The sequence below is a fragment of the Microtus oregoni genome, unplaced genomic scaffold (assembly GCF_018167655.1).
Source record: "Microtus oregoni isolate MIOR12 unplaced genomic scaffold, Mior012 000171F_ref0000002, whole genome shotgun sequence".
NCBI classification, from domain to species: Eukaryota; Metazoa; Chordata; class Mammalia; order Rodentia; family Cricetidae; genus Microtus; species Microtus oregoni.
The window spans coordinates 690,238-704,990 of record NW_024544827.1 but is presented as its reverse complement, the minus strand read 5'-3'; the positions used below and the strand labels follow the sequence as shown (position 1 = coordinate 704,990).

Here is a 14,753-nt window from a genome sequence, read left to right as displayed (position 1 = left end):
AGGAGCAGGAGGGAAATGGTGAAATTTAGTAGGGGATGGTGGCACACGCCTTTAATCCCGGCACTCGGGAGGGTGACGCAGATGGATTTGTGTGATTTGAGGCCAGCCTGGTCTACGAAGTTCCAAGACAGCAAACTCTACGTAGTGAGACTCTGTCTCAAAAAAGTTAATAAAGAAAGGTGTATAAATATCTAGCTTTTCCAGAGTTTGGTTTTGTTTTGCCTGCAGTCACTTCTGCTGTTGTGACACAAGGTGGCGCTCTAGGTCCAGGTTTCTGTATAGGCTTAGCAGTTCTCAAGACCTCACTTTCTCTCGTTTTTTTCTTTTTGCTCCCCCCCCCCTCTTTTTTTTTAAGACAGGGTCTTACTATGCAGCCCGGGCTGTCCTGATAACTCACTGTGTAGATCAGGCTGGCCTCGAACTCACAGGGGTCTTAAACTTGCAAAGACCCACCTACTGCTGTCTCCTGAGTGCTGGGATTAAAAGAATGTATGAAGTTTGGTCAAATTTGCTACTCTTACAGAGGATCCAGGTTGAGCACCCGAGTGGCAGCTCACAAGTGTCTGTAACTTTAGTTTCGGGGCATGCAATGCCCTCTTCTAGCCTCCATGAACAACAGGTGCACAAGTGGTGCATATACATACATAAAGGCACAACACCCATACACATAAAAATAGAGAAATAAATAAGAAATTAAATAATGATATCTCCTGCATAGAGATCATTTGACCTATATGGATTCACTGCTGAATTCTATGAAATCGTTAAGGAAGAAATTAGTATTTCTCAGTAATATCATCCAGAAAACAGGGACAGAGCAAATCCTTCCTAACTTGTCTACAGGGCCATTATTTCCATAGTACTCAAACCAAATAAAGATGCTACACAAACATACCTGTAGGTTAGCTGGTATTTCTTTGTAAACAATGCTACAATAATCCCAAATTAAACATTACAAATACAGTAAGGTATTTATCACAGCCAAGTGGGATTTGAAAATCAATCCATCATATTAGCAAATGTAAAGAAATATCATGTGCTCGTACCAATACATTTAAGGTTTCTGACAAAATGAAACAACACTGAGTGGACTCAGAATAGGAAGGAACTTCTTCAACTTGAAGAATAAGATCTAGAAAAAGCACAGCTAAATTCATAGCTAAGATCACACATGGAACAGCTGAGGTACATAGCCAATATTCCTATTAAAAGTCACAGTGAGCCAGGTGGTGGTGGCACACACCTTTAATTCCAATGCTTGGGAGGCAGAGACAGGCAGATCTCTGTGAGTTCGAGGCCAGTCTGGTCTACAGAGCTGGTTCTAGGATGGTCAGGGCCACACAGAGAAATCGTGTCTCATAAAACCAAAACAACAACAACAAAATCACAGTGGTTATCATAGCTAATGTGATAGGACAAGAAAGACAAGACAGAAAGAATGGGGTATGTATCTGGCTGCTCACATTCCTGTAACAGTTTACCATGGAGCAGGTGGCTTTTGAAAAGCAGATATTTAGGGGCTGGAGAGATGGCTCAGCGGTTAAGAGCATTGCCTGCTCTTCCAAAGGTCCTGAGTTCAATTCCCAGCAACCACATGGTGGCTCACAACCATCTGTAATGGTGCCCTCTTCTGGCCTTCAGGCATACACACAGAAAGAATATTGCATAAATAAATAAATAAATATTAAAAAAAAAAGAAAAGAAAAGCAGATATTTAGTCCTCAGAGGTATGGAAGCGGAGATGTCCAAGAACATATTGCCTGAAGACGCAGTATCACATGAGGCACTAATTCTTGGCTCATGCATAGTCATCTGTGGTAATAGGGGCAGCGGGGCTGCGTTCCCAGCACCCCGGCCGCCTGCTCGGCTAGCTTATGCCCCGAAATAACAACACACAAACTGTATTCATTTAAGCTAGCCGAGCAGGCGGCCGGGGTGCTGGGAACGCAGCCCCGCCACTCTTATTACTTCATATGGCGCCCACGTGGACAACTGCTTCCACATAAAGCCTGAGACAGCTTGGGAAGTAATTCTAGAACAAAATGAAAGCATTGTGCCTGGTTTCTTGGTAGCAGCAATTTCTCGGTTTTACTCTGCTTGCTAGAGGCAAGCAAGCGCCTCATCTAAGAGAGGCTTCCTGACTCAGCTTTAGCTGCAAAGCCTGCAGCTCATTAAGAGGTCCTGCCACGAAACACTTAAACGGTGTTGACGAAAAGCTGAACACATGCTTTTCAGTTTTCAGCCATAACAGGAAAAAAGCTGCGCCGTTTAAAAATGCCGGCTTTCTGGGCCGTCCTGCCAGGGCAAACTCTGACTATTTGAGGCAGGAGGGCCGGCTACCGAGAGAGGACTTGAGTGTTGTCTGTTGTAGCTCGCTTGCTGGCTACAGCCAGTACCTCAGCCATGAGGCTGGAAAGCTAAGGAATGGACTGGATCTAGCTGGCAAAGCCACGCCTTTAGTCCTACTGAGATTGCTTGGTAAATTAAAGATTCATGTGGTCAGAAAAAGAGAGATATACAGTAAAGAGAGATTCAAAGACAAAGAAAATTTTTAAATGGTTTACAGTGTGTTAAAAATATATGCAGACTAAAAGTTGAAGTTCTTAAAGTAAAAAACAAAAAAAAAAAGGAAGAGAGTTGTTGTGTGTGGTAGCACACGCCTTTAATCCCAGTGCCTAGAAGGCAGAGACAAACAGATCTCTGTGAGTTCAAGGTGTAGTAGTGTACACCTTTAATCCCGAATGCCTGGGAGGCAGAGACAGGCGGATCTCTGAGAGTTCAAAGACAGCCTGGTCTACAGAGTTACTTCAGGTCAAAGATACAGAGAACCTGTCTCAAAAAGCAAAAAGTTAAAAGTAAAAATAAATAAAATAGAGGTTAAAACAAAGGTGTAATAAGATGGAAAATAAACAGAGAATTTTGATACTGTATGCTATTATGCTCTCTTTGAATTGTTTGAATGCTGAGGAAGGACAAACAACTGCTAAAAGATATTTGTTTATAAATGCTGCTAAACTAATCCAACATAGATACTTTGAAAATGCCTTAAATTTGAAATTTGGATCTAAAGACATGATACTTTGGAAAGGAGTTTCTTATTTTGTTTTCACAGAGGATGAGACGCTGTTCATTTCTTCTATTCCGATTTGGTATGATGGACCACGCCCTCCTGAAGGGTTGGTGTGAACGCCTTCAAAAAATTGCTTCGCTCAACTGCCAACTGAGATGAAACTAGCACACAGGTTATACCATGAAAGACCAAATTAACGACGCCCCCATTCAGCAGGAAGCAGTTTGGAGAGAAATAACTGCGCCCAAATTCCCAAAAAATGTTTATAAATGTTCTTTTACATTTAAAGGGGGATATGATATAGATATGAATAATTTACATTAGTATAGATTTTGCTTTATTGATAGAGATTTAAGGTCAATTTTGTTATATGTATAAGTGTTTCTGATTTTGATTAAGGTATTGCGATTGTGTAGTTCATTTAAATATGTACTGTATAATTAAGAAATATAGGTTGTTAATGGATAATCTTCGATAATAGTAAAGTTTGTAGTCATGTTAGTTAAGATTTTCTAGATGTGCGTAGATATATTTTAGATAGACATTCTTCATGTCTTTCAAAGATTACAGAATAGGACATTTAATATTTTAATAACTGAGGACTTTTCATGACAATGAGACACTCTGCTCCTGGCAGCACCAATCTACTTCAAGAGGAAGATGGGCATCGAAGAGGATCCTTATGGAGTTTGATCGCCATTTGGGCAAGAAACTGCTCTTGCCTGGACTATTGCATAAACTGGACGCAGAGAACCCACAGAGAGAGGACTACTGAACTTGCCTAAGGTAAGATGATCTTTCGGGGTTCCTGATTCATGAAAGAGTCTGTGAGACATTCTGCAGGACACAACAGATAGTGACTGAACTGACCTTGAATTTTCCTGCTTTATGGAAATGTCTGCTGGATACCATGGGCCTGAAGGCTGAAGATGGATGCCCCAACGGTACAGAGGAACTTTGGGTGACTGTCCAGGCAGCGAGATGTCTCTGTCATTTCTAGAGTTTTAAAAGTTGCTTTTTTCTTGTTTGCTTAGGTAGTATTGTATCTTTCTGGAGTCTTTGATGGAGTTAAGAATAGTTAGTTATAGTTTTCCTTAGTTATGATAAAGATTATTGTAACTTTTACTTGATAACTGTTTTGTTATATGTAATTTTGCTATGTTAAAGCCTTTTTTTGTTTAAACCGAAAAAAGGGGAAATGATGGAGGAAGGTCATTGGCTAATAAAGGAACTGCCCTGGCCCATTTTATTGGTTAGGACATAGGTAGGTGGAGTAAACAGAACAAAACGCTGGGAGGAAGAGGAAGTGAGGTCAGACTCCACAGCTCTGCTCTCCTGGGAGCAGACGCCTGAGAGAGACGCGACAGCTCTCCTCTCAGGAGCAGAGCTTGAGAGAGACGCCATGCTCCTGGCTCCTGGGCAGATGCACGCTATGAAGCTCCGACCCAGGATGGACTAGGCTAGAATCTTCCCGGTAAGATCGGTTCTCACAGATTATTAGAGATGGGTTGATCGGGATAACAGGATTAGCCAGTAAGGGCTAGGGCTAAAGGGCCAAGCAGTGATTAAAAGAATACGGTGTCTGTGTAATTATTTTGGGCATAAGCTAGCTGGGCAGGCGGCCGGGGGTGCTGAGAACGCAGCCCTGCCGCCCCTATTATTACAGTCATCTTCTTGCCATGTCATTCTTTTTGGCAGAGGGGTGAGACAGTTATCTAGGGTTTCTTTAATAAGGGCATTCATTCTGTTCATAAGGGCCCTGGCTCATGATGTAATCACTTTTCCAAAGCCCCACTCCCCAATACCATCACATGATGATTAGCTTTCAACACAGCAATTTTGGGAGATGTAAACATTTAGGCTGTACCATTCTGCCCCCCTGTCCCCAATTTCATATCCTCTCCCCCCCCTTTTTTTTTCGAGACAAGGTTTCTCTGTGGTTTTGGAGTCTGTCCTGGAACTAGCTCTTGTAGACCAGGCTGGTCTTGAACTCACAGAGATCCACCTGCCTCTGCCTCCTGAATGCTGGGATTAAAGGCGTGTGCCACCAGCACTCAGCATCATGTCCTCTTGTACAGAATGCATTTATTCCATCGCAATAGTCCCCATTCCAACATCAACTCAAGTGGAATTTGAAATTACAAACACAATACTGTTTAGTTGAGAATCCACAACCAGAAATAGTAAAGTAGAAATTTAATAAACTATGAAGGAAATCACAAACTCTGAGGAAAGAAATAAACAACTATCCAAATAGAGAGATATTCCAGGAACACAGGTGAACTAGACTCAATATTGTCAAAATGTCCAGTCTTCCCAAATTAATCTATATTTTAAAGTACTTTCAGACAAGGTCCCAGGTAGATATCATGAAAATATAAATGAACTGATTCTAGAGCTTATACAAAAAGGCAAACATCCAGAGTAATCAACAAAGGACTAACGTCAGAGGAGAACAAAGTCAGAGGCTGACTACTAACTGCTCTCTTCACTTAGTATAAAAGGTACATTTAAAAATTATTTACTCATGTATTTTATGTATATGAGTACCCTGTCTGTCCCTTCCAGAAGAGGGCATCAGATCCCACTATAGAAGATTGTGACTCCACTCTGTAGTAGTTGGGAATTGAACTCAGGACCTTTGGAAGACCAGCCAGTGATCTTAACTGCTGAGCCACCTCTCCAGTCCCATAAATGTACTTTAATCCAGCAAAGTGCTATTGATAAAAGTATTAATGGGACTAATAAGAGGAGTAAAAAGATAAATGCACATAAATCTAAAGCCTTCTGATTTTTGACAAATGATGAAAGGCCTTCTATTGGAGAAAGAATAGTATAGTCTTTTTGCATATAATTCTTTTTTTTTGTTGTTGTTTTTTTTGTTTTTCGAGACAGGGTTTCTCTGTGGTTTTGGTTCCTGTCCTGGAACTAGCTCTTGTAGACCAGGCTGGTCTTGAACTCACAGAGATCCGCCTGCCTCTGCCTCCCGAGTGCTGGGATTAAAGGCGTGCGCCACCACCGCCCGGCTGCATATAATTCTTGAACAAGCAGACATTCACAATTAAAAATGAATCTATTCAAAGATCATGGACATAAATGTAAACTGCAAAACTATAAAATGCCTATACTATAGCCTAAAACAAAATTGAGGTGACTTTAGGTTTGGTAATGGATTCTTAGATATGCAACCAAAAGAAAGAAGATCTAACTAAAATCAAAAATTGGTTATGTTGAAATCAATAAAATTTAAAAATTCTGGTACAGATATCTAATTGTTATGAGAATGAGAAGATAAGCAGTGGACTGGAGAAAATATTTGCAAAGTACTTATCTTTGAAGACTACTGGCATGCACAGTATTTGGATCGTTTTCAAAAGTTGAACAGTATTCAAAGAAAAAGAAAACTGGGCAAGCCCCTGGCTTGTTACATAATGGTGTTCCTTTAAAAATGGATGTGTGAGCATACTCTGGAAGGTATGCAGTCTTTCTTCTTCTTCTAGAAGTATCCCATACCTGGGTTATTAAAAATGGGGATGGTTGTGCACCATGGCACATGCTTTTAATTTTAGCGTTTGGGAAGCAGAGACAGTTGAACCTAAGATAATATCTCAAAAACAAAAACCCCAACCTATAACAGTCCCCCCAAAAATAAAAAACAACAAAACCAAATTCCCCAACAAAGGGATATGGTGAATAGAAACCTTTCAAAGAAGATACACAAATGGCAGGTAAGCACACAAAAAAGTCTGCTCAGCATCATATGACTCCGTAGAGCTCGAAATCAAAATTGTGAAGTGCTGATTGTGTTGCACCAGCTGAAGAACACCACTGCACAGGTGTTCAAACGACCAAAATCGAAAACAATGACAACGCCAAATGCTGGGGCTGAGGCTGTGGAGAAACAGAAGTTCTAGTTACTGCTTGTAGGAATGCAGAATGGATTGACACCAAATGCTGCGGCTGAGGCTGTGGAGAAACAGAAGTTCTAGTTACTGCTTGGAGGAATGCAGAATGGATTGACACCATGGGAGGCAGTTTGACAGTTTCCTACAAAGCTAAGCACACTCCCACTGAATGATCAGCATCGTACTTCTTGGTACTTATTCAAATGAGTTTTAAAGTTCTGCTCACTCATCTTTATGATTGCTACGTCTTGAAGCAACTAAGATGGCCTTCAACAGGTAAAGAGATGATTAAAAAAAAGCATAGAATATTTAAACAAAGCAATATTGTCCAGTGACTAGACTACCAAGGCTAGATCTGCTGAAATGAGCTACCAAGCCAAAACAAGTTTAAGAACCTTAAATATATCCCAGTAAGTGGAGGAAGTTAGCAAAAAAAGACTATCTGAACTAATTTTAAGCATATGTTTCTAGAAGAAACAGAAACATTAGAGACAAAAAAGTTCAGTGATTGCTCAGGATTTGGAAGTGGGAGAGAGGAACAGGTACAGTACAGTAGACACTTACGCCTGTGAAATTACTATTCAGTATGACACCGTGATGACAGATAGGATAATAAGCTGTTAAAACCCAAAGCATGTAGAATACAGAATGAACCCTAATGGAGACCATGAACTTTACTTAATTATAATGTAGCAACACTGGCTCATCAATTATGAAAATGTCATCACACGAACACTAGACGCCAACAGTAGGCAAAGTTGGCATCCAGTGATAACAAGTTTATGGGACTTCTGTATTTTTGTTCATTTTATTCTGTAAACCTAATATTGTTTAAGAAATATGCTAACTGGATTGGATATATATATAATAACTCTCTATATAAAAATATGCTAACACTCTAAGAGTGCTTGCTGCTCTTCCATAGGACCTGATTTTGATTCCCAGCACCCACATCAGGGAGCTCAGAACTGCCTGTAACTAACTCTAGGAGAGCCTGCTGCCTCTGGGCTGTGCAGGTACCTGTATTCATGTGGATATTAATTGCCCCTGCACATAATTAAAAATGAAATAAATCTAAAAAATAAGTGTCCTCTACAAGAGAAGCAAATTTTCATAACCACTAAGCTATATCTTCAGTCCTAGTAAGGAAGCTTTTAAAGATGAAACCAAGCGACAGTGGACATTAATTTGAATTTGCTGAGAAAAAATAGAGAACTCTTAAGAGGCCAAATGAATTTTAAGTAGGATAAATTCAAAGCGAGCATGTAATGACATACCAAGACAGCATGTAATGAAACTATTAAAAGTCAACACATAAACTTGAAATCAGCTAGAGAAGAGAACCCTGTATCAAGGGAGCCTCAAGGAGATGAAGAACTCATTTCACATCAGAGGCCAGGAAGCTCGGAGGCATTTAAGTGTTGAAAGAAAAATATCAATTAAAAATTCTGTGTCGGGGCTGGAGAGATGGCTCAGAGGTTAAGAGCATTGCCTGCTCTTCCAAAGGTCCTGAGTTCAATTCCCGGCAACCACATGGTGGCTCACAACCATCTGTAATGGAGTCTGGTGCCCTCTTCTGACCTGCAGGCGTACACACAGACAGAATATTGTATACATAATAAATAAATATTTTTTAAAAAAATAAAAATTCTGTGTCTAAAAAAATTATCCTTTCACTAACAAGAGAAAATTTTTAAAAAATCCAGAAAAAAAGGGGTGAGAAAATTTATTGTCATGTGAGCTGCCTATAAGAGATTCTAAAGAGAGTCCTTTAAGTTGAAATGAAAGGGCACCACCAATAAAATACCAAGTATATAATACATATTAAAAAAAACCCCAGTTCTATTGCAATATGCTTGGTAACATCTCTTTTGATTTAGATGAATCATAAAATGAAAATTATATATCTGTATTAATAGGCACATAATACTCAAGATGTAACCTGGGATAATAACAACATAAAGGTAGAAGTGAGGACATACACAGGAGCAGAGTCTGTGCAATATAAGGTTGGGATTACAGTGCACGATGGCGGACTCCTTTAATCCCAGCAATTGGGAGGCAGAGGCAGGCAGATCTTTGCCAAGTTTGTGGCTAGCCTGGACTACAGAGCGAGTTCCAGGATGGCCAAGGCTATACAGAGAAACCCTGTTTTGAAAAACCAAGAAAGTTGGAATTGGAACCAATAAAAAATATCAAAAAATTATACACAAAAAGAATTGAGAAAATACATGGTTATTAAATGTGAAATGACCGAGCAGGCTCATGTGTTTGAACCTTTGATCTCTAGCTAGCTATGTTCAGAAGATGTGGAACCTTTGGGGAAAGAGACATGGCTTGTAGAGGTGGGTCACTGAGGTAGGTCTTTGAAGGTTCTAGGCTGGCTGTGCTTCTGACCTAAGTTCTCTGCTCTGTGATCAACCATGATGTGAATGAGCTGCAAATTCTTGAGCCATGGACAGAGCTGCAACACCATGTCATCCCTGACTTGATGGGCTATTCTCTTTGAAATCATGAGCCCAAATAAATCCTCCCTTCTTTAAGCTGCCTTTTATCACAGGACATGAAAGATAAACCCAACAATACTTCACTACAAAAATCATTTATATATAAGACAAGGAGCTGTATTAGTTACTTCTCTACCGCTGCAATGAAACACCATGACCAAGGCAAATTAAAGAAGACTTTATTTGGGATTACAGTTCCGGAAGGCTAGACTCTGTGATGGCAAAGGGAAGGCATGGTGGCAGGAGCAGGAAGCTGAGGGCTGACATCTTGAACCATAAGCACTGAGAACAGAACTGGAAATGAAACCTCAAAGCCCACCCGCAATAGTATACTTCCTTCAACAAGGCCATACCTCCTAAATTTATCCAAACAGTGCCACCAACTGGGATCAAAGTATTCAAACATCTGATCTTATGGATGGTATTACCATTCAAACCACCACTGGAGGTAACAGAAGAACTGAGGAACAATAAAAGTATGACAGGTAAAAATCAAAAAGCAAAATTAAAAAAAAGATAATTGTTTTATGAGCTGAATTCTGTTCTCTGAAAATTCATATTAAGATATCAATTCCTGGTATCTTGGAAAGTGATTGCATTTGGAGATAGGGAACTGAACGGGGTAGTTCAGTTCAAATGAGGTCTTATTGGTATGGTATAATATAATGATATAATGATTTGTTTGCCTTTTTGTTGTTGTTTGAAACACGATATCAGGTTAGCATCAAACTTGCTAGGTAGCTGAGGCTGGCCTTGAATTTCTGATCCTCCTGCTTCTACCTCCTAAGTGCTGAGATTACAGGCATGAGGCACCATACCTGGTTATGATTGGAATTCTTATAGGAAGAGGATATTAAGAATCAGACCTGCAAACCGAGCAGTGGTGGTGCACACCTTTAAGCCCAGCACTCAGGAGGCAGAGGCAGGCAGATCTCTTGTGAATTTGAGGCCAGCCTGGTCTACAGAGTGAGTTCCAGGATGGCAAAGCCAACCCTGTCTTGAAACCAACCAACCAACAACAAGAAAAGAATCAGACATGGTGCTCGCTTTGGCACCTAAAATTGGAACGATACAGAGAAGATTAGCATGGCCCCTGCGCAAGGATGACACGCAAATTCGTGAAGCAAGAAAAAAAATCAGACACGCACAGAGACAGGTGAATATACAGGGACAAGACTGTAATTAACTGCCCCAAAGACTCAGAAAAACAATCCTCTTGGAAACATTTTTATTTTTGATTGAGGGATAGGGTCTCATTCACTATGTAGCCCTGGTTGGCCATGAAACTCTATGCAGGCCTTGAATTCACAGAAATATGCCTGCTTCAGCCTCCCAAATACTGAGATTAAAGGTGCGCTCCATCACGCACAGATGTTGAAGACATCTTTATCTTGGATTCCTAACATCCAGAATGGCAAGGAAATATATTTCAGTTGTTTAAGTCACCTAGCCTGTGGTACTTTGTTACCAAAGCATCAACAAGTTAATCATAATCAAGGTATATTATGTGGGAAAAGAATACATTATCTACTTTCCTTCCTTCCTTCCTTCCTTCCTTCCTTCCTTCCTTCCTTCCTTCCTTCCTTCCTTCCTTCCTTCCTTCCTTCCTTCTTCTTCTTTCTTTCTTTCTTTCTTTCTTTCTTTCTTTCTTTCTTTCTTTCTTTCTTTCTTTCTTTCTTTCTTTCTTTCTTTCTTTCTTTCTTTCTTTCTTTCAAGACAGGGTTTCTCTGTGTAGCCCTGGCTGTCCTGGAACTCATTTTGTAGACGACACTGGCATCACAGAACTCGGAGATCCACCTGCCTCCCTATTGCTGGGATTAAAGATGTGCATCGCCACCATCCGGCAACATTATCTATTTTCGATAATAGGGGAAAAACCCTAGAAATGTATATCTCACAGTTCTGGAGGTTTGAAATCTGTGATCAAGAAGCCAGCATGGTTGAGCCCTGGTGAGGGGCTTCTTGCCAGAGTGTTGAGAGCTGGCTATATATGTCTCTTCACATCACAAGGAAAGACAGAGATGGTGATGGAGAGGTAAAGTGAGTGGAGGATGGGAAGAGAGAACTCTTTGGTCTTTTCATATAAGGGCAATAATCTCATAAAGACTCTCCCCTTCAGGGTTAGGACTTCGACATAATGAATTTGGTGAAGACATAAACACTCAGTCAGTAATAATATAAGCTGATAAATCAAGAGGAGAAATCTTATCTAGAAGACCTAACTATTATGAACATACATGCAATGAACAACAAACTAAAACCTATGATTAAAAATTGACTACACTGGGCTAGAGAGATGGCTCAGAGGTTAAGAGCACTGACTGTTCTTCCAGAGGTCCTGAGTTCAATTCCCAGCAACCACATGATGGCTCACAGTCATCTATAATGAGATCTGGTGCTTTCTTCTGACAGGCAGGCATACATGGAAGGAATATTATATACATAATAAATGAATAAATAAATCTTAAAAAAATTGACTACACTAAGGTGAGAATTAGGTAATTCCATAACAATAGAGACTTTGATATCTTACTTTCAATAATGGACAAAACACAACTATGCAGCTCAACGAAGAGATTTACAAAGGAAGAAATCAAACACCATACCCTGAAACAATGAATAGCCCAAAGAACCCACAAGCAACCTAGAAAATAGTGAAAACAAACTACTTCAGGCTAAACTTAGAGGCTGCAACAAAAGCAATGCTTAGAAGGAAAAGGAACTATACACAGCTGTGGGAAGAGAGAAGGCTGGTCTCAATAACCTAGCTCACACCTTAAGGCATTAGCGAAGGAAGCAAATTAAATCCAAAGGCAGCAGAAGAAAGACAAAAAGAGAGAGTAGGAACAGAATAGTAACACCAAAAGGTCTCCTTTTGAAAATACTGACAAACATACCAAACATCTAGCTGCAAGAGAAGACTCAATGGACTAAGCCAGAAACTTTGCAGTTGACCTTTCAGGAATGCAGAGCTGCAGTACACGCTACGCTCTGCAGAGGTACTAGAGAGCCTAAACAAAGGGAAGGAATTTCTAGAATTGACTCAAATACAAATACAGAATCTGGTGAGGGACTGGGAGGATAGGAGAGAGGAAACTCTGGTTAAGATTCAAAAAAAAAAAAAAATTAGGGCTGGAGAGATGGCTCAGTGGTTAAGAGCATTGCCTGCTCTTCCAAAGGTCCTGAGTTCAATTCCCGGCAACCACATGGTGGCTCACAACCATCTGGAATGAGGTCTGGTGCCCTCTTCTGGCCTACAGACATACAGACAGAATATTGTATACATAATAAATAAATAAATATTTAAAAAAAAAATTAAAAAAAGAATAAGCCTCAGTAAATCTGACTAAGCCAAGTCAATAGAGTACATGCAAATCAAACCCTTGCCAACATAGTAAATCCCAGGCTTTCCTAGTACATTCTCCAAAGAATATTAAAGAATTAATATTAATCCTTTTAAAACTCTTCTGAAAGATAAAGAGGAGGGAGCACTTCTTAACTTGTAGAGGTGATGGAGAATGGCGGCTTCCGGGCATGGGGTTTTCCTGCAGGATGATGAAGGAGGGCTGGAATTGCACAATGGAGATGGCTGTGACAGTATTAATGGTTTTAATGCCATTGAATTATACACCTGAAAGTGGCTTCACAGGCAATTTTTGTATGTGTTTCTACCCAATAAAAGCCATTATCTTTTCTTGCTTTCAAAGCCAGCCATGAAGTAATATATAGGAATATAAAGGAAATATAAATATATAAATTTATAAAGTAAAAATAAATAATATAAAAATACAATACAACATAAATTTTATACTATATTTTATAGCTGGGCACACACTTTTAATCCCAGCACTCGGGAGACAGAGGCAGGCGGATCTCTGTGAGTTTAAGGCCAGCCTGGTCTACAAGAGCTAGTTCCAGGTCAGGCTCCAAAGCTACAGAGAAACCCTGTCTTACAAAAAAAACAAAAAAATTACATTTATGAAAATATAAATATAAAAAAGTAAAGTAATATAAAGGAAATGTAAGAGCCAAAGTAGGTTGCACTTGCTTGGGATTGGGGAAGGGGCTGAGGAGAAATTAGAAGTCACTACAAATGGTCCCAAGCTTTCCTTTTAAAGGTGAAGGAAATGTTCTAAAGTTAGAGTGTGTAGGATGGTTACACAAGCACTACTTGTAAATATACTAAAACTAAACCAAAGGATTCATCTTTTTAAAAAAGATTTATCTATCTATCTATCTATCTATCTATCTATCTATCTATCTATCTATCTATCTATCTATCTATCTATCATGTATACAGTGTTCTGTCTGCAGGTATGCCTGCACAATAGAAGAGGGCACCAGATCTCATTATGAAGGGTTATGAGTCACCATGTAGTTGCTGGGAATTGAACTCAGGACCTCTGGAAGAGCAGCCAGTGTGCTCTTAAACACTGAGACATCTCTCTAGCCATGTCATCTTCTTCTTTTCTGGGGGGTGGGGGTTGAGACCGGGTTTCTCTGTAGCTTTGGTGCCTCTCCTGGAACTCTGTCTGTAGACCAGGCTGGTCTCAGACTCACAGATATCTGCCTGTCACTGCCTCTGTTAGAGGTCAGCCTGGTCTACAGAGTGAGTTCCAGGACAGCCGGGGTTACACAGAGAAACCCTGTCTCAAAAAAGCAAAACAAAACAAAAAGGAAAAACAACAACAAAAAAAAACCACACAATTATTTTCTTATATATGGCTATAGGCAAATGATTCAAGTTCAGCAGAAGATAAAGGTAGTGGCTTGAGCTATGGATATAACTTAGTAGGTATAATGCTTGTCCGGCGTGGACTTAAACCCCTTGGTTCCACTCCCAGCACTATATAAACTAGACCTAGTTTATATAGTAGTATATTATAGTAGCCTATAATCTTAGCATTCAGGAGGCGGACACAGGATCAGAAATTCAAGGCCATCCTCACCTACATAGTCAGTTCAAGGCCAGCCTGGGATTGGCAACAGGCTCCCAACAAACAAACAAAAAACACCCCCTAAAGGTTCAAAGGCAGGGCACATCTAAGTTATAGCACTGTACAGAATAGCTTCATGTCTTCTTTGCATAAGAGCACACATGTACTCTGTGAAAGACACAAGTAAAATGCTTAAATACAACTTGCAGATAGAACTATTTGTCTTTCGCAACAAAGCCTGATTCCTTTTCTATGACATGATGTATGGGTAGGGCTTTTATTTTATCATCTCTTTTTTTAAATACTTAAGAAACCCTACAAACAAGGAATCAAG

The 14,753-nt window shown here is 39.9% G+C and overlaps 1 protein-coding gene and 1 pseudogene across 2 annotated transcripts in view; one reads left to right on the top strand and one right to left on the bottom strand.

Annotated features, from left to right (window-relative positions):
* Nucleotides 1-14,753, bottom strand: part of LOC121445273 (cysteine-rich hydrophobic domain-containing protein 1) — a 48,264-nt gene that overhangs the window by 11,309 nt on the left and 22,202 nt on the right. Inside the window, exon 4 of one of the 2 annotated variants that reach the window (XM_041647312.1) lies at nt 6,719-6,961. The exons of the other annotated variant lie outside the window; for it this stretch is intronic. Coding sequence (XP_041503246.1) covers nt 6,911-6,961 — 51 coding nt within the window. The 3' untranslated portion in view covers nt 6,719-6,910. Of the gene's footprint in view, nt 1-6,718; nt 6,962-14,753 lie in introns of those variants that run through there. 2 annotated transcript variants of the gene reach the window in all.
* LOC121445285 lies at nt 10,522-10,620 on the top strand (annotated as a pseudogene).